This window comes from Hippopotamus amphibius, chromosome 12 (assembly GCF_030028045.1).
Source record: "Hippopotamus amphibius kiboko isolate mHipAmp2 chromosome 12, mHipAmp2.hap2, whole genome shotgun sequence".
NCBI lineage: Eukaryota > Metazoa > Chordata > Mammalia > Artiodactyla > Hippopotamidae > Hippopotamus > Hippopotamus amphibius.
In genome coordinates, this window is record NC_080197.1 from 31883526 (window position 1) to 31906688 (window position 23163).

A 23163-nucleotide genomic window follows, 5' to 3' on the forward strand; every position below is an offset into this window, starting at 1 on the left:
GTCTCAAGATACTAAGGAGGAAGCTGCAAAACTCTCTAAGACCTAGACTCAGAAGTCACAGCATATCACTTCTATCATAGTCTACTGGTTAAACAAATCACTAAGCCCACCCTAGATTCAAGGAGTGGGGGGATTAGTCCCCATCTCTCTGCAGAAAGAGTGTAAATGAATTTGTAGCCATCTTTAATGCACCATACAGAAATAGAAAGTGTAGTGGATTTTGACAACAGAAAAGGAGAAAGAACATATCGATACTTCCCTTCACAAGAAAAGATTTTGTTTGTTTTTTAAGGACAAGATAATTTGAGCATGTTTGAAGGCTAAGGACAAAGAACCAGAGAAGGGAGTAGATTAAGGAAGTAAGAAAAAGAATGTTTGCTGCAGCAAGGTTTGAGAATTTTGGAGAACGGCCATACTGCCGTTGTGTAGATGCAAGCCATTTCCTGTTAACCTCAAGTGTTAGTAAAGTCACGCGAAACTTCACGGCCTGGGCTCAGTTTTGCTGAGGGGAGTGCTGGAACAGGCTGGTTCCACTTCTGACCTGGAGGAACAGTGCCTCCTGAGGCCAGGGCATGGCTCCATGTCAGCCTGCCCCATGGTAGGGCCATGTCTTCCATTTTCCTGCCTCATCCCACACATCCCCATGTAGGACACTGTAGTACAAACACAACCTGCAAACCAGAAAGCCAATGCTAGGGCCTAGGCTGAAAAATGGGTTTCACGCAGGAATGGGAGGCATGTGTGGGTGGAGAGCAGGCTGTTGTGCAGTTCAGCTTCACCAGGCTTCAAGGGGATGGAGAATGCAGAAGATCAGGACCTGGGAATGAGGTGCATCCTAGAATTTTAGAATTCTGTGCTCTGTGATGAGAAGCTTCACAGGTATATGAGGGCCTTTCTTTGTTTCCCAGGGACTGCAGGGTGCCCAAACTATGAGATAGCTGCCATGGGAATAATCATCACAGCACAAGGCTTATGTCAGACAATATTCTGGTTATCTATTGGTGGGTAACAAACCTCTTTAAAACTTGGAGGCTTAAAACAGAAGCCAGTTTATAGTTTCTCAGGATTTTGGATAAGGCACAGTAGGAAAGACTTGTCACTGTTTTAGGTAATGTGGAATGGCCCAGATGGCTGGAACAATGGCTTCTTCCCTCAATGACTTGGTCCCTCAGCTGGGAAGGGTCCACCAGGTTCTTGTGTCTGGGATCTCAGTTCTTGGTCATAACTGGGTTCCTACTTTTCCCCCATGTGGTCTCTCTGCAGCAAGGTGGAAGAGTGGCTGCAGCTTAGGACTATTAAGAGCTCAATATCAAGATTGCTACTTTTTTTTTTAAGCTCTTTATTGGAATATAATTGTTTTACACTGTTGTGCCAGTTTTTGCTGTACACCAAAATGAATCAACTGTATTTATACATATATCCCCATATCCCCTCCCTCTCATGACTCCCTCCCCTCCATCCCAGCCCTCTAAGTCATCACCCATCATATGCTAGGTTGTTCTTAAGGCTCAGAACTGCAACCGGCACATCATCACTTGCCCCACATTCTTCTTCGGTTAAAGCAAGTCACAGGTCCGTCCAGATTCCAGGGTCGGGGACCACACAAGGTTATACTGCCAGGAGGCATGTTTCATTTGTGGTCACCAAAGTTAACAAACTACCCGACAAGAAGGGCTCTAGCGGCATATCTGGTGGTGGTGGTGGGGGGGGGGGGGGCAGGGATGATGCTCCAGTTCCTAATTTTATGCTGCCTTTTCTTCAGAGATAATTGGAGGGCAAATAGTGGGGAGCAAGGTAATCCCAAACTTCCTGTACAGAATTAAAGGTGTGAGGTCTGCTCTGCTATTGAATCAGCCTGTATGAAGGGAGGCCGGGCTGCGTGCGTCTTCAGTCCCAGGCATTTATTGAGCATAGCGGATGAGCTAGGTTCTTAACACACGTGTTACTTCGTTCACCCTATTCTACAGAGGACAAAGCTGAAGCTCAAACGCAGCACTGCTACAGCACCGCACTTAGCACCACAGCACGACGCAAACTCCTAGGCCCTTTCTGCCCCGCAGCGAGAGTTGGGGTAGAGTGATGACCGGCGCCGGGGTCCCCGGGACCGCAGCGCTCAACTCGGCCGGCTTAGGTAGGGGAGCGACCGGCTCCGAGGCAGCCAACGGGAAGAGGGTGGAAGAGGGTGCTTTAGGACTGCTACCCAGACACCGCCGAGCCGGACGAAGAGATAAATCTAGAGCGCTAGGGCTTTTCGATATCGAGGTCGGGGACGCCTCGGCTAAGCCCAGCCTCCGCGTGAGAGGACCGCCTCCAGAGCGGCGCGTGCGGGTGGACGGCGCGGTCCTCCAGCCCCGCTCACGCACGCACGCACGCACCGGCCCCGCCTCCCGCTCATCTCTGGCCCCGCCCTCAGGATTGACCACCCGAGCCACCATCCACACAGCCCCGCCCCGCACGGCCAGGCGAAGCGGAGCCGGCCGTGCGGTGTGTGTGTTGGTGTGTGTTTGTGTGTGTGTATGTGTTCGCGGGGCACCGTCTCAGCCCCGGGAAGATGGTGGCGGCGGCGGCGGCGACTGAGGCGAGGCTGAGGAGCAGGACGGTGGCGACGCCAGCGCCCGCGAGCAGGAACGGCCGGCGCTGCCGGGACTGGGACGCCACCAGGGCTGGGAGGCCGGGGCTGGGGGCCGGGCTGCGCCTCCCACGGCGGCGGCGGCGGCTGCTGCTGCTGCTGCTCCCGCCGCTGCTGCTCCTTCCCTGGGCGGCTGAGGCCGCGGCGGCAGCGGCGGCGGTGTCGGGCTCAGCCGCAGCCGAGGCCAAGGAATGTGACCGGCCCTGTGTCAACGGCGGCCGCTGCAACCCTGGCACCGGCCAGTGCGTCTGCCCCGCCGGCTGGGTGGGTGAGCAATGCCAGCACTGCGGGGGCCGCTTCAGGTGAGTGGGGGTGATGTCGGAGAGTAGAGCCCGGCCAGAGGCAGAGGCTAAGGGGCGCTTGAGACGGCGCCAGGCCGGGGGAGGTTCCCCGACAGAAAGTGGGGAGGGGAGGGCCGCCCACTGGTGTTTGAGGACAGTTTGCTTCCGGGGAGATCATCGTCTCAGGCCTGGGGTCTTCCTGTACTAGAAGTTGAAAAGGTTCGAGGCAAGGGTGGGGGCATCCCCAAAGGGGTTTGGGTGCTACATGGGACGAAAGCTTAGGATCCCGAGGAGTATCAAAGCCAGTCTCTGAAACTGGGCCTCTTTCAGAAAAACGAGGTATGAAAGGAAAGGTGGGAGAGCTAGTCTTCCTTAAACACTTCTTTGGAACATCCCCTCGTTTCCTAGGGCCTGATGAGTTCCCGGACTGATTGGAGGTGTGGGGTACTCTGAAGAAACAGGGCCCTGGGAGACATTCGTTGTCTGGAGATAGAAGGGAGAAAGGTAGGAGTGTGAGATACTAGTGATAAAAGAGCCAGTGGCTGTTGGCTAAAGGAAAATGAGGAAACTAGCCTTTGGGAGCTCACTGGAGGAGGCGGATTGGAACAAGGTCTGTCGTGGAGAGGGCATAGAAGGAGGTTCTTGTTTGCCCTGGTTTCTGGAGAATATGGAGTTCTTAGGTGGCCTGGTTCAGAGCAGTACCTCTTGGAGAGATGATTCATTAATTAATTAGAAGTTAACTATTATTTGCTTTAGTTGTGCAAGGATTTCTGGATAATACCAACAAATAGATTAGCCAGACTTTGGCCTAGTCCACAGGTTTGGAATATAGCTAGAGAAAGATATGTACTTAGATAACCGTAATCATAAGGCCTACAGAGTCATTCATGCCTTTGGCAGATATTTACTGAACATTTTTGATATCAAATGTGGAGGAGTGGGGAAATATGGAGAACAAGACAGACAGGGTCTCTGCTCTCATAGATCTTACATTCTAGTGGGGAGACAGACAGTTAAGAAGTAAATACATAAGTGAAAGAAAAGAACAAATAATTTTATTTTTTAAAATTAATTAGTTTATTAGCTGCGTTGGGTCTTCGTTGTGGTACACCAGCTTATTGTGGTGGCTTCTCTTGTTGTGGAGCACAGGCTCTAGGCGCGTGGACACTTCAGTAGTTGTGTCACATGGGCTCAGTAGTTGTAGCTCGTGGGCTCTAGAGCTCAGGCTCAGTAGTTGTGGCGCATGGGCCGATTTACTCTGCAGCATGTGGGATCTTCCTGGACCAGGGATCGAACCCCTGTCCTCTGCATTGGCAGGCAGATTCTTAACCACTGCGCCACCAGGGAAGTCCCGCAAATAATTTTAGATAATGGTAAGTGCTGTCAAGAAAATAAGACAGGATGACCTGATAGAGAATTATAACCAGCTGGTAACTTTAGGAGAAGGCACTCATTTGAAGTGACATTTGATCAGAGACCTGAATGAGGCAAAGGAGAACGTGTGGGAATTCAGGGGCAGAGAGGGTGTCGCTGGCTGAGGGGATACAAGGGATATCTTGAGGATTTGAGCACTTGGGGATAAGTAGGATCTGGAAATGTTGTGGTGGGAAAAAAATTCCAGATGAAACGAAGGATGCAGACAAAATTGTGGAGACCAGGAAGTGAAGTATTCCTAGTGCCAGGGTATATAGAAGAGAATTGTGAGAGAGAAGTTTGGAGAAGTTAGGAACAATTATAGATTCACTTAATGTCAGATCTTCAAGAGAACTTGGAGAACATTGAGAAGATGAGCTCTTTGTTGTTATGGAGAAAGCAAGTGATCTCAAGACTAGCGTACAGTAGGGCCAGCCTTGTAGCTTTACCTAGGGTCTGGGTAATGTAGTTCTGGTTTATGAACTACATTAATCTACACGTACTCGTTGAGGGCTACTCTAAGTTATGTTGTGAGATTACAGTGGTTAACAAGACAGACACAGTCCTGCTTTTATGGAGCTTACATTCTAGCTTGAGAATAGTAATCCATTTCTTATGATTTTTCTTAAAGCTATGGATGCGGAGAGGAGGGGGCAAACGAAGGAGTTGATTTAGTTTGGAAAGGTAAGGTTAGTGTTTGAATAAGTGGCTTTCGAGTTGAAATCTGAAGGGTGAAATGCCACCACCTACATGGGTGGTGGGGTGCTGAGGAGCCAGTATGTACAGAGGCTTGGAGATGAGAGGGATCATGGCAGGGTGGATAGAAAGCCAGGTGGCTGGAGCAGAGAAAGCAGAGGGGAGCATGGCAAGACTGGAGAGACAGGCAGGAACCAGGCCATGTGGAGCCCTGTGGGTTGGGTTGAGAATTTGGACTTTCAGTCTATGAGCAGTAGAATAACATAGTTCATCTTATTTTCATGACATTACAGGCTTTTAGATTGGAGCCAGAGCAGGAATGGCCTTTGAAGATGGGGCCAGAACATTTTGAACTTGAGGAACTTCCGTGATCAAGTGAATGGATAATTGGGTCAGAGGAGGATTCTTCAAGTTCTGAAAATCTGGGGTAACTTGGTAGGCAGTGGAGGCCCATAAGGTAGGGAGGGACAGACATAGCTAGATCAGTCTGTCTGTAATGTTCAGAGAAGGTGGACTCACTTTAAGCATGAGAGATGGTGAGCAACTAGATGGGAACTATTGACATGGGTCAGGACACAGTAATGAGAACATGAGAAAGCTGTGGGAATGGAAGCAGGGATAGGTGCTGGGTGGTATCGCAGAGGTGAATGACAGACCTTTCTTTCTTTGAAACTGCCTTGCATTTAGGAAGAGAGGGGGGCTGGTGAGGAAAAGAAAACTAGATCCTATCTTAGGTGATTGAGAGAGTAGTGATATCATTAACAGACACAGGGACACAGGAGGAGCAGATTTGAGATGTTTAGTTTTACACACACCGAGGTTGGAGTGCTTTCAGGGTTTCTACCTGGTGGGACAGGTGTAAGCATTGGAGTCATCTACATATAGAGAGAGCAGGTCCGACTGTCCATGTGGACCTTACATAGGATTGGAGAAGAGTCATTTGTTAGGGGGAACAGGCAGTCCTGACGCTGGTTGTCTCAGATGGTGCCATGTGTGAGTGAAGGGCCTTCCCTGATTGTTGTGGACACTCCATTTGAGCCAGTTCCAGCTTGGTGCCCTTTTCTGGGCAATTATGACCTTCAGTCTGATAATTTCATTATATTTTGTGGGCTTCTGGAATTTGCATTTAAAAAAATGAAAGTTAGAGGAGCTTATGTCTCTAGCCTTTAAAAATACTCTCTCATTAAATTTTTAGTAGTAGGATTTTTTAGGGGAAGAGTGAAATGTTGGTTTTGATTATATGTTGGTATGTATCTTGATTTAACCTACAAACCTCTTTATTATTAAACTTAGAGACATTAAAATGAATACCTTTCTGGCTTGGGTCAGCATCAAGTTGATCGATTTTGTTAAGCCTTTTAGTTCCATAAATCCTGTGTTACAATTGCTGTTGTAAGGTCTTTTTCATTTATTGAAAGGAACATAGGATAATAAGAGGATTAGATTTCACTAAAGTTATCACAGAGTCCATACTACATGCCGGGGACCTGGTCAAGCATTTTCATGTATATTGTGCCATTTAATGTTCAGGACACCTCTGAGGGTGTTGTTTAAAATTTGGATTATTGTGTGATTGTAGTTAGAAAATCACTTAATTTTTTTTCCAAATGTAAGATACTACAGAAATGATTAATTACAGAGGATAAGGTTAATGGTGTCAGTTTAATAAAAACCACTATGAACTCTTTGGTGGATGATTTCTAAAGCAATGCCACTTCCATTCATTTTTATGTGATTCAGTAATCATGTTTTTCTATTTGTGATATCATCATCCAAATTTTTGCTTTGGAAGATAAATATATCCCGTTAAGTTAGAAAATAAAGATATTAAGCTCATTTATGAAATTAATATGCATTTAATTCTAAGTTCCTGCTATGCAACTTTTGGGAGGATAGGATATAGTAACCTACTAAATTAGAGCCTTTTAGTTACCCATGATATTGACTGTCTATAGAAGAAAAAGAAAAGAAGTAGGCATTCATTCAGCATCTGTTTTGTGCCCAGCACATTGTAGTGATAATAGTAGTAATAGTCCAGCAGTAGCAACTTCCGTTTTTCTAGCATTTCTCCATTTTTTCCAGGTGTCATGTCAAGGGCCTTTTAGAAATTATGCTTTTTAATCCTTAGAGTGCAGTTATTCCCATTTCACAGATGGGTAAACTGAAGCTTGGAGGTATAGAGTAACTTGCCAAAGGTTATACAGCTTGTGAAAAATTGAGATTCGAACTCAGGCCTTGTCTAATTCCCAAACTTATGCTTTCCATTGTACCATTTGGCCTCTAATTTTTTCTGAGTCCAGGCATCCTTTATGAACATTATTTGGAAGGGCTGACATAATCCCAACACTTTGAGAAACAAAGAAGGGAAAAAGGGTTGTTACACCAGGGAAGATAGGTTTAAAATAGATTTAAAGAAAATCTTAATTCACTTGAATCTGTCTGGCTACTGGTCTGAGGACATAAATATACTTTTCTAACTAGAGGAGTGAAAATTCTGGAAAATAAGATTTGATAAAAGAAGGTAAAATAAATACTTATTTTGCTTATAGTAATTACTGAGAAGTATTAACCTGAAGCCCTAAAGTTATGTTCATGAATCAAATTTAGGCTTGTCTGTTTTTCCCAGTAGAATATAAGCAGGAATTTTTATCAGTTTTGCTCACTGTTGTATCCCCAGAGCCTAGAGCAGTGCCTGAGACATAGTGCTCAATAACGATTGTTGAATGAAGGAATTAAATTCTGCTATATATTCTTTATGACTTAAAGTCGTATGTACCTATATGACTGCTGAGTTTGTCGTTTGTCCTTTTATTTCTCCTGAATTTCATTGTCTTCCACTGTTTGCTGGGCATCTTTATTGGGATGTTGTGCTGTCACCTTATACTGAGCCACATCGAAGACCAAACTTCTTATCCTCATTGAAAAAAATAGTGTTTTCCATTGTACTTCCTTATTTCAGTGGCAAATCCTACTTTAGATAACCAAAGGTCAAAACTTAGGAATAATCCTTTGCTCTTTCTGTTTACTCTCCCTTCTCTAAAGTCTTAGAAATATATTCCTTTCCATTCTTCCTGCTGCCATCCCAGTGCACCTGGCTCTTCACCTTATTGTTGACCTGTTGCACCCTAGCTGGTTTCTTGCACCTCCAGAATCCATTCTACCCTGTGTCATGTAATCCCCTGAGAACATGTGTCACTGACTTGCTCAGAAGCCTTTATTTTTTTTTTTTTTGACTCCTTTTATTATCTGTAAAATGACCCTCAGCAAAAGGCCTCCCAAATACCTTACATGCATCCCCTTTTCCCTAACCAAATCCTTCTGCATTGTAGTTTTTCTGCATATTTGCTAAATTCAGCACCATTTCTCCTCCCTGCCTCACATTCTTTCTTTTTTTCTTATCTAGGTTCTACCTCAAGGCCCATCTTCGGTTCTCTATAATGTAGAATAGCCAGTTCTCTGAAATCATGTCTGCTGTCTTCTTTTGAGATGAGCCATCAACCTGTTCAATTCATGAGTAGTTTCTGAATGATTACTATGTGTTAGGTACTGTGCCCTGACTTGAGAATATGAAGGTGGGTAGAATCAGGTCTTGCTTTCCCTTTGAAGAGCTCATAATTCTGAAGGGAAGATAGCTGTGTGCACAGGCTATTAGAATTTAATAATATAAGTACAGGCAATATGTGGTGCTGGACTATTGTGTGGTAGAGAGACTAACGCTGTTGTGGGCTCTGGTGGAAAGTGTCACAGCGAAGAGAACATTTGGGCAGATATGAGAGGCTTAGTGTGAATAGACCGTGTAGGGGAGAAGGACACTCCAGAAGGAGCAAGGAGTTTGTACAAAGGCAAAGAATCATGGAATATTATACTTACTTGGTGTATTAGTTTTCTAAGGTGTGGTAACAAGTACTACAAACTTGATGGCATAAAACATCAGAAATTCAACCTCTCACAGTCCTGGAGGTCAGAAGTCTGAAAACAGGTGTTGATAAGGCCATGCTCTCTCTTAAGGCTTCAAGGGAGAATCTGTTCCATGTCTCCTCTTAGCTTCTGGAATTATCAGCAATGCTTGGCATTCCTTGGCTTGTAGACACGTCACTTCAGTCTTTGCTTCCATCAATTCAGTCTCCCTTTGTGTCTCTTCTCTTCTTATAAGGACACCAGTCATAACAGATGTACAAATATGACCTCATCTTAAGTACATCTGCAAAGACCCTGTTTCCAAATATGGTCACATTCACAGGTACAGGGTGGTTAGGACTTCAGCATAGCTTTTTTCAGTGGCACAGTTCAACCCACAACACTTAGAGAGCTCAACATAGATGGGTATTGTTGGAGCATAACTTGTAAGAGATACATTGGAAGGGTGTGAGACTAGAAGGTGTAAATGCTTTTCACTTTTCCCTTCCCAGCAACCTCCAGCTTCAGGGTGCATCCTTGACCTAGGCGAAGCCATCAGAACATGCCAGTCTGTGGCTGTAGTGATTGTTTTGAAATAGGCATGTGACCTAAGGTGACTCAGTCAGAATGCATCTCAGGATTTTTGCTGGAGACCTCTCTCCTCTGTGGGTATTTATGAAGGAGATGTGTTGTTGTCTTCTGTTTGTGGTGAGGATGTAGGGCCTAGAACTATTACCTAGCATTGCTGTTGTGTTTGGAGCCCACCTGAGGTCAGAGCAACTCCTAAAAGAGGGAAGAGGGCAGAAAAATGGAGCTGGAGACCTGATGACATTCTGAATCTCTGGATAAGCCCTTGCCTGAAGCTGTACTCTTTGGTTTTATGAGGTACTGCAGTTCACATTTTTCTTAAGTCATTTAGGGTTAGATTTCCTGTCCCTTACAACATAGAACAATTCCTAACATACAGAAGGATGTAGGGCCAGATCAGTAAAGTCTTTATATTCCACAACAAGGAGTTTTGGCCTTATCCTCTTGTTTTGTCTTTGTTTTTTATTTAATTTATTTATTTTGGCCGCGCTGCACAGCTTGCAGGATCTTAATTCCATGATCAGGGATCAAACCCACGCCCTTAGCAGTGAAAGCGTGGAGTCCTAACCACTGGACCAACAGGGAATTCCGTTTTTGTTTTTTAATTGAAGCACAGTTTATGTACAATATTGTGTTGGTTTCAGGTGAACAACATAGTGATTTGATATTTGCATAGGTTATGAAATGATCACCATGATAAGTCTAGAAACTATCTGTTCCCATACAAAATTACTGCAGTATTTTTGACCATATTCCTTATGCTGTATATTACATCCCTGTGACTTATTTTTTTTTATAACTGGTTGTTTGTAACTCTTAATCCCCTTCACCTATTTTACCCCCACCTGGGCCTTATCCTCTTGGAATTGATAACATGTTCTAAATTACTGGCTTTTTAATACTGAGTCTCCCAATGTTCCAGTCATGTTGGGCACATGATCCAAACCCTAAGTTACCACAGGCAGTACTTTTAACTTGTTTCTTTGATACCGCATAACTGGGATTGCCAACTTCCAGCTCAGGATCAGACTGTTTTCACTGCCCTGTACTTCAGCTCTTTTTATCTAGTTGCACGTTCGAAGGCTAATTAATTGTCACTCTATTTGTGAATTGTATTGGGTACAATTTCTATCAAAGTTCTTTTAGTGACAGGTGCCCAACTCAGACAAGCTTAAGAGAAAAAGATGGGAGAGATTTATTGGTTTATGTGACAGAAAAGTCCAGGGGATATTGTTGATTTCATATGTGGCTGGATCCAGGCGACCAGTTGGTCTCTCTCCTTGCCTCTTTACCCACACTTTCAGGCAGGCTCTCTTCATGTGAGGTCTCCAAAAGCTAAATCAAACTGGAAAAGAGTAACTCTTCCTTAGGAGAGTGTAACAGATAAGGAGGGGTGAGAGTCTCATTGGTTGATCCTTTGTCCTTTACTGAAGCAGTCACTGTGGCTAGGGTCCTGGGAATGTTCTGATCAGTCAGGCCTGAGTTGAGTACCTCTCCGGAGCTGGGAGATGAGGCCCAGCTCCATAGATGGCAAGACTGAGAAAGGGGAGGGAAAAAGCAAAACACACATAGTGTCACCAGAAAGTGGGGCCAGTACTGGGCAGTGAAGACAGTGATGTCCCTGCATATTCATAGAACCTGCTATTTGGTGCGTACTCAGTAAGTGTTGATGATGAAAATGGGAATGGTCTGGAAAATATTGTATCATGTAATGAGGCGCTGGTCCCCCATTTATCAGAAGTTCATTCCATGAGGGACCCACTATGTGGAATGCTGAGGTTACTTCAGTGAGGACTGTCATGTGTTGAGATTGTGTGTTGATAGTAGAGCCAAGTCATTGAATGGTAGTTATTCATCCCTTGATTTTGTGACAGGGAAAATAGAGAGGATTATGTGGAGGAAGCAACACAATATGTGCTTATGTTGTGTAAAGTTATATTCTTTTGGGTGAAAACGTAACTTTATGCAAAATACTTACATAATAGACCTTTAAAGTTTTTGGCTGATTCCTGGAAGAGTTTACTTAGATGAAATATGTTTATTGAGTAAAAAGAAAAATTTAGCATGAGTGTGTTAATGTAATTGCCTAATGGTATATTTGAAATCAGGTATCTGACATTTAAACTTTACCTCTGTGAAAGGTCCCCAAGATAGGCAAATGCATTTTATTTACTACAGAATAGAGGACAAATATATAGGAAAAAAGCAGAGTATGATCAAAACAGTTTTTTACTAGTTATATTAACTTATTTAATACATTTGTAGGTTACCTTTATGTTGAGAATTAAATGTAGAAATAAGTACCTGTTACCATAGTTGAACAGGAATGATATTGGTTTTTCTTTTTAAGTACAGTCTTGTTTCTAAAACTGAAATGATACAGTGGTTGTACTTTCCGAAATAATTGTATCTAGAAATTCATCAGCGACTAACCTATTCTGACACTTTTTTCTCATTTATACTCTTTACCATTTTCTGTGATTTCCCAAATGAATTGTTGCAAAGGTGACTCCTATTCATATATTATATACTAATCTAATCCTTTGTTTTGTTACTTTCTTCCTTCCATTTTTCCTTTTCTCCCACTGCTTTCAATCTGGCCTTTTATTGTTAGCCTGACTTTTTCTAATTTTTCCTCCTTAGGGTGACTTCCTTTTATTTGTCTTGCTTTTTTCTTTCTCCTCATTTTATTGACGTTATATCCCTTTAACTGCTTTTCTTTTAACACGTGAAACCCTGGTTTGATTTTATTCTTTCAGTTTTTAATTCTTTAAGTTTTCTGTTTTTTCAAGTACATTTTGAGTGAACCTTAATTCAGGCTCTCTATTTACATGTTTACTCATCTAAAATTCTTTATCTTTCACTTATAGAAGTTAATTTTAGTTATGGCTGAATTCCCTCTATTTTTTTAGAATTTGACATTAATGGTGTACAGTTATTAAGTTGAATTAACTCGTCTTGGTCCATTTTGCATTCTAATTAAGAATTTTCTAATTTGTTTATTAATAAGCCTGTAAGCATTAGAGGCTGAAATTGTGTTAGGTGCTGTTAAGGGACACAAAAGTAATCTCTTGACCAGTGTTTCTTATGTTTTTTGATTCACAAATCCTTTTCACAAAAATGTGTAATCTTATGGACTATCTTAATTACACATTAAAAAAAGTATCCTGTTTTTGATAAGGTGATTTTAAATAGAGTAAAAAGTAATTTCCTATTAAAGTTATAACACATTTTGAATACAATTTGTGATGATATTCACAATATAAAAAGAAAAATTTGACTTTTTCCTTCTTTAACATGTGCATACATATTGTTTAATGTATCTTAAATTAACTGAGTAAGGAAAAGCATTATTTATAGGCAAATAAAAAATGACATTTAATTTTGGGATCGAATGTGTATTAAAATAGAGATTATGTTTGGCTCTGCTTTCTGCTATAGAAATAGACAACTTTCCTGTTCCTCATGTTTGTTATTCATGCATTTGTGCTTTGAAAATTATTTCTTAGAATTTTTGTGTTTTGTTTCTAAAATGATAGTGGTTTGATAAAATGATAGTGGTTTCAGCTGTTTGTAAGCATTCCTTTGCAAAATAGCATGCTTCCTCTGTGGATGGTTTTTCAAAATTGAATGAAAAGGCTAAACTGGCTGTAATTATCACATGAGAATTAAATGTAGAAATAGGTACCTTTTACCATAGTTGAAACAGGAATAATTTTCCTGTTCAACTATGGATGAACAGGAAATTTTCCCCTTTCACGTTGGTTTTTGAAATACTGGAGGAGACATTTGTAAAGTTACACAAGGATTTTGATCAGAAGGTTTAGCAAGATGATTTTGAGGCAAATTTGCCGAATTAGATTCATTTCATGCCCTCTCCTAACATGTATTTAAATATCATGTCTTATGCATCTCTTTTAAAAGAAGCCATTACTATCTTTTAATTGGAATATCGTTTGAACTGCTGGTTGAGAAACACTGACCAACCCTGACCAAGCAACTGGTTCAGTCTCTGAGCTAACTTTAACTTCCTTTTAGCATAAAATATTTTAAACCTATGAGAGAGATACAAAGAATAATAAAATGAACATCTGTGTGCTTGCAACCTAGCTCTTCTGAATTTCCTTCATATTAATATTATGAGGGTGAGTCAAAAATTATCCACACTCTGGCTGCAGAATTTATGGAAGTTTTAATATAACTGGAGTGTGGGTAATTTTTGACTCATCCTTGTATTATTACCACATAATATTATAAGTCATGTAATATAAAATATGACAAGTATCACCAAAGTCTCTCTATTATTCCTCCTTCATTCTGTTTACCTTAACTCTTCCCAGAGGTAGCTAGTGTGGTGTTGTTGATGTTTATTATTTCTCTTGCATGTTTCTATATCACTACACACACACACACACACACACACACACACAATGTCTTGTTTCCAAAAACAAGATTATGTTTTCAAGCTTTATAAAAAGTAATCATTCTGTAACATGTTTCTTTCACCACCCCCAAACCTATTTTTTTATGCTTTTGAGATATTTGTGTTGATAAATGTAATTCTAGTTGATTTCATAGTTATATTCATTACAGAATTCCAATTTATCTACCTGTTTTTCTGCTGTTGGTCAGTTAGATTTTTCCAGCTTGTGCTGTTACGAATAGTGCTACTATTAACATTTTTTACATATGTGTTTGTCTACCTGTGTATGATTTTTCTCTAGGGCTATGATCTTCACATTTTTGAAGCACCTCCAAAATAATTTAAAAATTGTTCACTTTCTTGAGTACTTTTAGGTTGACATGCAGTTGACATACACCATTTTTTAAAAATGGCTTTATATAGTTGCAAAGAATGTCATTTCTGGTGTATTATAAATAGAGTTACTGAAAAAAAAAACAGTATATTACTTTACAAAATTTATTTGGTACATGCAAATTTTATGGCAGTTTATTAACCATTCTCACTCATTTTAAAAATACATCCTTGGGGACTTCTGTGACAGTCAGTTTTTGCACTGTCTCCCCCCTTGCCCCCCAGAATCTTTATTTTCATTCTAATTCCTCCATACAACTTTTTCCCCCAGGTTATGAATTCTGTCCACTGATCTGGATGTCAGTAACATAAAACTCACCATTTTAAAGTGTACAGTTATGTGACTTTTAGTGTATTCATAAAGTTGTGCAGCCATCATCACTATCTAATTCCAGAATATTTTCATTATGCCAAACAGAAACTCTATACCTATTAGCAGTCGCTCCCCATTCCTCCTTCCTCCTAGTGCCTGACAACCACAATCTACTTTCTGCTTACGGATTTTCTATTCTATACATTTCATATAAATGTTATCATAGGTGGTTGTTTGTGACTGACTTCTTTTACTTAGTGTAATGCTTTCAAGATTCATCCATGTTGTATCATCTATCAGTACTTCATTCCTTTTTATGGCTGAATAATATTCCATTGTATGCATATACCACATCTTATTTATCTGTTCATCAGTTGATGGACATTTGGGTTGTTTCCACCCTTTGCCTATTATGAATAATGCTGCTGTGAACATTCATGTACAAGTTTTTGAGTGGACATATGGGTATGTCTCTAGGGTGTTTGCCTAGGGGTGGAATTGATGGGTCATACAGCAACTCAATGTTTACCTTTTGAGGAAGTGCCAAACTGTTTTTCACAGCAACTGTACCAGTTTACATTCCTACCAGCAGTGTATGTGAGTTGCATTTTTTCCACATTCTTATTGATACTTATTTTCTGAGGTTTTATTTATTCACTCATTTTCTCATTCATTCATTTATTGTTGTAAAATTATTTATATGAATGGATGAATGGCCATCCTAGTGAGTATAACTGGTATCTCATTATGGCTTTGATTTAAAATGTCTGCTCCAATCCTTTGCCCATTTTTAAAATTATTTGTCTTTTTGTTGTTCTAGATATTGGACCCTTGTCAGAATATGATTTGCAAGTAATTTCCTCTCATTTTGTTGGTGGTTTTTCACAAGAACAACCTTGATAATACTTTTTGACATCCAAAAGTTTTAAATTTTGATGAAGCCTAATTTATCTGTGTGTTTGTTTGCTTGTGCTTATAAGTGCCTTTCTTATCTAAGAAACCTTTTCCTAATCCAAGGTCATGAAGATATACATCTGTTATCTTTTTAAGAGTTTTATAGGGTTTGCTTTTACATTTTGGTCTTTGATCCATTTTGAATTAATTTTTGTACATGTTGTGAGGTAGTAGTTCCACTTTGTTCTTTTGTGTGTGGATATCCACTTGTTCCAGCACCATTTATTGAGGAGACTATTTTTTCCCGGTTGAGTGGTCCCTGTCAAAAATCAGTTAACTGTAGATGAATGGGTTTATTTCTAGCCTCTCAATTATGTTCCATTGACCTATATATTTGTTATGTCAGTACCAGACTGTCCTGATTAGTTTGTAATAAGTAGTTTTGTGATGTTTCAAAATCCTCATACATAATTTTTTTAAAGTTTTATTTTGAGATAATTGTTGATTCACGTACAGTTCTAAGAAATGATACATTTCCTGTATCTGTCACCTATTTCTCTTAATAATAACATCTTGCATAACCATAATATAGGAGCACAACCAGAAAATTGGCATTGATACAATCCAGCGACCTTATTCAGATTTCACCAGTTTTACAGGCACTAATTTGTTTGTGTATGTGTATTTCCCCCATAGAATTTTATTCTAATATAGCTGTACACTTGAAGATGGGTTGAGTATCCTATCTTCTCTATAATAAGGATTTGTATATAAATGATTTTGTCAGCTATCTTTGACCATGAAGCCTTACCTGTTGAAGATTTTCTTCTGAATTAACTAATCATTATGGTTATTTGTAGTGCACAACTGAGCAAATGACATAAATCTAATACACATTTTTTGAAATAATTTTTAAATATAATATGTAGGTTTTTATTGGAAACACATCTCTTATTGAGATGGATAGTACTTTTAAAAATCTGTGATGAAAGAATTTACTGTTAGAATGAGTCAGAGTTCAGTGCAAATATTAATCCTTTCCCCCCCATTGGTAAATGTAAAACTGATAAACCTTATTAATACAAATAAGTATCTTTAAATGGAGGAAACTATGTTGTGTCAGGGTCTCTCAAGTGTTTGAACTCCTTTTAAATTATATGCCAAAAGTCAAATGTTAGTCTTTCATCGAAAATTTGCTTTAAGTATGCACCATGTAACAGCTGAGTTATATCCGCCTTCAATTTTGTTGTAAGCAAAAAATTGGAAACCATCTGACTTTCAAAAGGATTTCTTACCCAGTCATTGTTGGGTCAGAGCACTTCAATTTTAGGTGTTACTAAATTGTTCTTAAAAGGGATTGGTCCAGATTTTACTCCCATATTTGGAGTTCATTTTACTCATTCATGTTTGAATGTTCCAGGTTTTTGTTTTTTGTTTTTTTTTTCCCACTCCAATCTGATGGGTAGAAAGTTGTATATGGTGGTTTTATTTTGCATTCTCTTGATTACTAGTGAGAGTGACTGTCTTTCAATATATTTAAAGGCCATATTTGGTTTATGGTCATTTGAATTGCTTTTTCTTGCCGTTTGCCCATTTGTCATTTGGGTTGTCTTTTTAAATTTGTTTATAGGAGTTCTTCATATATTCTGGATATTAATCCCGGGATTATATATGCAGCAGTGATCTTCTTTTAGTACATGGCTTATCTTATTTTATTTCACCGTTTAGAAATTTTACCTATAAATGATTGGATAAATAGTTGATAAGAAGGGACAGATATTACAGAAGAATTCTGAATAATATAAGTGTAGATACTTTCCCTTCTAGGATATGGAGCTTAATTTCTCTTCACTGCCCTCCTTGAATATAGGCTGTATTTAGTGAATCTTATCCAAAGAGTAGAGTATGGAGAGGGGAAAAATAGTAACTTTACAGTGGATAAACACTGCCTTATCCAAATGATCAAGGTTAATATTGCTGTGGTAATTATGTGTTGATATCATGTGCCCCCTAATATGATATGATTAGGGTGGAATGTGGCTTCTGTGGCATTTTCCCCAAAGCCTCATAACCCCAACCTAATTGTGAGAAAAACAGCAGACAAATTGAGGGACATTCTGCAAAGTGCTTGATAGTACACTGTCTCAAAGCTGTCAAGGTCATAAAAAACAAGGAAACACTAAGAAACTGTCATAGACCAGGGGAGACAAAGGAGACATGATGAATAAATGTAATGTAGTATCCTGGAACAGAAAATGGTACATGAGTGTAAGAACTAGAACTTTGATTCAAAGTCTGGCATTTAGGTAATAGAAAGGTTTCTTAGTCTGGCAAATGTATCATAGTAATTTAATATGTTATCATTAGGTGAAACTGGGTAAGAGGTATCTAGGAATTCACTGTATCCTCTAACTTTTCTGTAAGTCCAAAACTGTATTCCAAAATAAAAAGTTTATTAAGAATTTTTTACTTAATTTTGTTGAATCTAAGATGCCATCAATTATGATACACCTTTATTTTATGTACTACTAAGATAGAAAAATTAGTGTAATACATTCAGAAGCTACAAAGAGGTATATGGTAGAAAGTTTTCCTTTCCCTCTCTGGGAATAGTCTGTTATCAGTTGTGTAGCTTTCCAGGTATGTTAGCAACATATATAAACAATTACATATCTTGTATGTTCTTCCTCCTTTCTTTTTACAGAAGAATGGCATACTTTCCCACTGATCTGCACTTTGTTTTTCCCTTGCTATCCTCACTGAACAGCGCATCTTAGAGACAGTTTCATACCAGTACATTTCAAAAAAAAAATTCTTTGGTATTCCATTGTATGGCTGTGTCTTAATTTATATAAAGGTGTTGAATGACCTCGTACACATGTCATTTCACACATTTCTGGGTCTCTCTTTAGGTTTAGTTCTCAGAAGTAAAATTGCTTTATCAGAGGGATATGTGCATTTTATATTTTGTTAGGTGTTGCTGAAAAGCTTTCCATTGAGATTTAGCCAGTTTACATTACCAGAAGCAATTAAGGCTTGTCTTTAACTTTCTTTATGGTATCTTTTTTTTTCCCCTTTAAAGCTTTGTTTATTTATCTATTTATTGGCTGCCATGTGTCTTCGTTGCTGCACATGGGCTTTCTCTAATCGTGGCGAGCAGGGGTTACTCTTCGTTGCGGTGCGAGTGCTTCTCATTGCGGTGGCTTCTCTTGTTGCAGAGCACGGGCTCTAGGCATGTGCGCTTCAGTAGTTGTGGCACGTGGGCTGTAGAGCACAGGCTTAGTAGTTGTGACACACGGGCTTAGTTGTTCTGCCGCATGTGGGACCTTCCTGGACCAGGGATCAAACCGGTGTCTCCTGCATTAGCAGGCTGATTCTTAGCCACTGCACCACCAGGGAAGTCCCCTTTATGGCATCTTTTTAACAGAAATTTAAATTTTAATGTAGTCAATTTTATCACTTTTTTTCCTTTATGGCTTGCACTTTTTTGGTTATATTAAAAAATTCCTTTCCTGTACTGATCTTGTCAAGGTATTCTCCTGTATTTCTTCAACATTAAAAAATATTTGCTTTTTCATTTTCTGATCTTTCATCTACCTGTAACTTATTTTTATGTATAGTTTGTTGTAATGACCTAATTTATTTTTATTTGGTAAGCAGTTGTCCCAGTCCCATTTACATAATGGTATACTTTCCTCTCTACAAATTTGAAATACACCTTGGTTACATAAAACTTCAGATTTCTCTTGGTTGTTTTTAGCCCTTTATTCCTTTCATTTCAACAAAAATCCTTGTCGAGATTTTTGATTAGAATTTCACCTGATACTGAGATTAGCCTGGAGAAATTTGTCATCTTTGTGAGTAGAGTCTTTTCATCTAGAACATGCTTTATATTTCCATTTATTTAGGTATCTTTAATGTCTTTAAGTAAATTCTTATAACTTTTTCAAAATGGTCTCACATACTTTTATTGGATTTACCCCTAGATATATAATTTTGTTGCTGTTGCTAAACCTAATTGATTACTGTCGTACATGGGAATGAAATTTTTAATTTTTATTATTTTTATCAGTATTATTGTTATAACAGTAAGCAATATTTAGCCCATGAATCTCTGTGGTTGTCTGGGTGACTTTGCTGATTTCTAGTGAACTTACCTGTATGGGTGTAGGCAGGAGCTTAGCTGGGCTTATCTGGTGGGGATGGGGTGTCACAACTCTCTTAATCCTTCTTGAACCAGAAACTGTCTGATTCTTACCATCATTGTGATGGTAGAAGTGCAAAAGCAGAATTAATGTTCTTATATTTTGAACTTATATCCAGGAAACCTTCCTAATTCTTGTACTATTGATAGCTTGACTGTGGATTCTCCTAAGTTTTCTGTGTTGATAATCGTGCTGCCAGTAAATTGTAATAGTTTATTTCTGATCTTTATATTCTGTGCTTCTTTTTCTTGTCTGATTATTGAACTGTTTAAGGTCTATAGGACATTGTTGAATAGTCTTAGTTTCTGACTTTGAGGAAATCTTGTAGAATAGTGCCTGGCACGTAGTAGGTGACCAGTGATCATATAGCTTTTGTCCTTTAATCTGTTAATGTGTTAAGTTACACTGATAGACTTTCTAATTGTTTGACCATCCTTATATCCCTGAGATGAACTCAGTTTGGCCATGATATATTTTTCAATATAGATTTTCTGGATTTGATTTGGTAATATTTTGTTTTGGGTTTTTATATCTATGTTCATGAGCTTTTCTTTTGGCAGGGGTGTCACATTTTGTCTGTTGCCTTTATGTTGTCTTCACCCTGAAATGCTGATGTGTTTGGAGGCAGAATTTAAGACCACCTCTATAGAGAACTGGCCAGATCAGGGAGTTGGGCTGAACTATTGCAGGAAAGTAAACTTGGATGAGGAGAATTTGATCTAGGGCATTGGCCTAGAGATAGAAGAAGGACAAAATGGGGATAGAAGAGGGACAAAAATGAGAGTGGTTTTGTAGGCTGAGTGAATGGGGTGAGGTAAAGAAAGAGTCAATATGTTTTGAAAGATCAGGTGGATGATGACAAAATGGTTGGGAAAAAAACCCAAGAGGTAAAAAGAAGTGGGTTTAGTAACTTAAATTTTTAATATAGGAAGTATTGGTCTGAAACATGGGTCTAGCTTTGTGCTGGAAATATAGTTTGGGCAGTTGTCAGCATGTAGATGCTAGATGAAGCTGTGAATGCATATGGGATTGCATTTAGGGGGATCATAGAATACTGGATCCAGGACAACTCCAAGGACAGATCCCAGGATTTGAGCAAAGGAATTGCCCCATTTATGGAGTCTTTCAAGGTAGATGATATATTATTTTTTACAAACGTGAGGGATCAATATTACTTTATGGTAGTTTTGATTATCATTATGGATGGTTATAGTAGGACATCCAAAACATTAAATCATATAGCACTCATTTATAATAGTTATAGATTTATTATTTTTAAATAATTAGGACATGTGTTTAATCCGTTACATTTTAGGGCTATTACTATAAATTTTCATGAACTTTTCTCAGTGTATGTTGATTTTAAAGAATTATTAGATCAAGAATGTCTAAAGGTGAAACTTTAGAATGTAGAAATATTTTAGTATTGGTGTAAAAAATTCAGCCACTTACTTTAATACCTAGAAACTCCAAGATTGTATGTGGAAGATTTGTTCTTAATTTGGAGTATGTGTTAGAATCATTTGTGGAGTTGGTTTTTTTTTTTCTTTAAGCTCTTTATTGGAATATAATTGCTTTACACTCTTGTACTAGTTTTTGAGGTACACCAGAGTGAATCAGCTGTATTTATACATATATACCCATATCCCCTCCCTCCCGTGACTCGCTCCCACCCTCCCTGTCCTGGCCTTCTAAAGCATCACCCATCATTGAGTTGATCTCCCTTTATTATACAGCAACTTCTCACTAGCTATCTATTTTACATTTGGTAGTGTATCTATGTCTGTCCTATTCTCTCACTTCATCCAAGCTTCCCCTTCGCCCCCCACCCCAGACCCGTGTCCTCAAGTCCATTCTCTACATCTCCACTCTTGCCCTGTCACTGGGTTCATCAGTACCGTTTCTTCAGATTCTATATATATGAGTTAGCATACTGTATTTGTTTTTCTCTTTCTGGCTTACTTCGCTCTGTATGACAGTCTCTAGGTTTATCCACCTCATTACATATAGTTCACTTTCATTTCTTTTTATAGCTGAATAATATTCCATTGTATATATGTGCCACATCTTCTTTATCCATTCATCTGTTGATGGGCATTTAGGTTGCTTCCATGTCCTGGCTATTGTAAATAGTGCTGCAATGAACATTATGGTACATGTTTCTTTTTGGATTATGGATTTCTCTGGGTATATGCCCAGTAGTGGGATTACTGGGTCATGTGGTAGTTCTATTTTTAGTTTTTTAAGGAACCTCCAAACTGTTTTCCATAGTGGCTGTACCAGTTTACATTCACACTAATGCAATGCTGCATCCCATCTGAGAGTGGTTAGTGTTGTAGCCCTATCATTTGTCATTTGCTTTTTAAAGCTCTGTGGGTGATTTTGATGTATACTCCAGTTGAGAACCCTATATCACAGGTTTGGGCAGAGGCTAAATTTGTTAGTGCATTTTGTTTCTTGGTTATATACAAGTCAAAAATTATCTGCACTCTGTAGAATTTCTGTAGACAGAGTGCGGACAATTTTTGATTCACCCTCGTAGTTAACTTCTTTGCTTAATACTGTGACAGCAGAGATCAGAATATCAGCAAGTTAGTTGATCTGTCCACCTCAGTGAGACCATTTGCATTTTTATGTGAACTTAAATTATGAAACAAAATTCAGTATCAGGTTAGTCTGGGCTCAGATCATTAAGAGAACTGGTTAAATAAAATATGGTATGTCCACACAGTGGAATACTAAAATGGAGTAGCTATAAAAAGGCATGAGGATAATCTACATATCAGCTATGTGGTCATCTCAAGACTATATTGTTAAATGGAAAAAGCAAGGAGCAAAACAATGGCATTGTATGCCACTGTTTTTCAAATAAAGGGGCTCTACAAATATATACACCTATATTGTTGTGTATATACATAGACCAAACAAAGAAATAATAAACCAAAAACTAAGAAAAATGGTTACTCTAAGGAAAGGGAGGGGTTGGGGTGGCAGAAACAGGTATAGAACCTAGACTTCTGAATGTACTTTGTGGTTTAGGTTTTAGAATCATGCAAATGCTTTACCATACTATAGAACAAAAATGAAATAAAATGAGAGATAAAGGCAGTTCCTAAAAATCAAATGCAAAATGAAGTGTGAACCTAAATGTATATCAAGTTTGAGGCTGAAGCCCATAGAGACTATTTTAGGTGACTTTGAAGCATAATAATTTGGATTTTCTAGTGGTATATACTCCCAAGGACAAGGAGCTACAAAGATATTATAAACTGTTTTTAGTAATGATATAATTGGTAGTAACATTGGTATTGTTATTCTGGAGGTGTGTATCATAAAGTAAACAAGTGAATACTTATATTGGATTGAGGCCCTAGATTTTTGAATGGAAAAGATATAATTGGAGAAGTTGGGTGAGAATTCTAGGATCCTAA

The 23163-nt window shown here is 39.2% G+C and overlaps 1 protein-coding gene across 4 annotated transcripts in view; it reads left to right on the forward strand.

Moving 5' to 3' along the window:
• Positions 1-2430: 2430 nt before the first annotated feature.
• ATRN (attractin) overlaps positions 2431-23163 on the forward strand; it is a 154261-nt gene continuing 133528 nt past the window's right edge. For 2 of the 4 annotated variants that reach the window (XM_057703490.1, XM_057703489.1), the window contains exon 1: positions 2431-2931. In XM_057703490.1, coding sequence (XP_057559473.1) covers positions 2552-2931 — 380 coding nt within the window. In that variant the 5' untranslated portion in view covers positions 2431-2551. The remainder of the gene's footprint in view (positions 2932-23163) is intronic. The other 2 variants (XM_057703487.1, XM_057703488.1) reach the window with 1 other exon arrangement.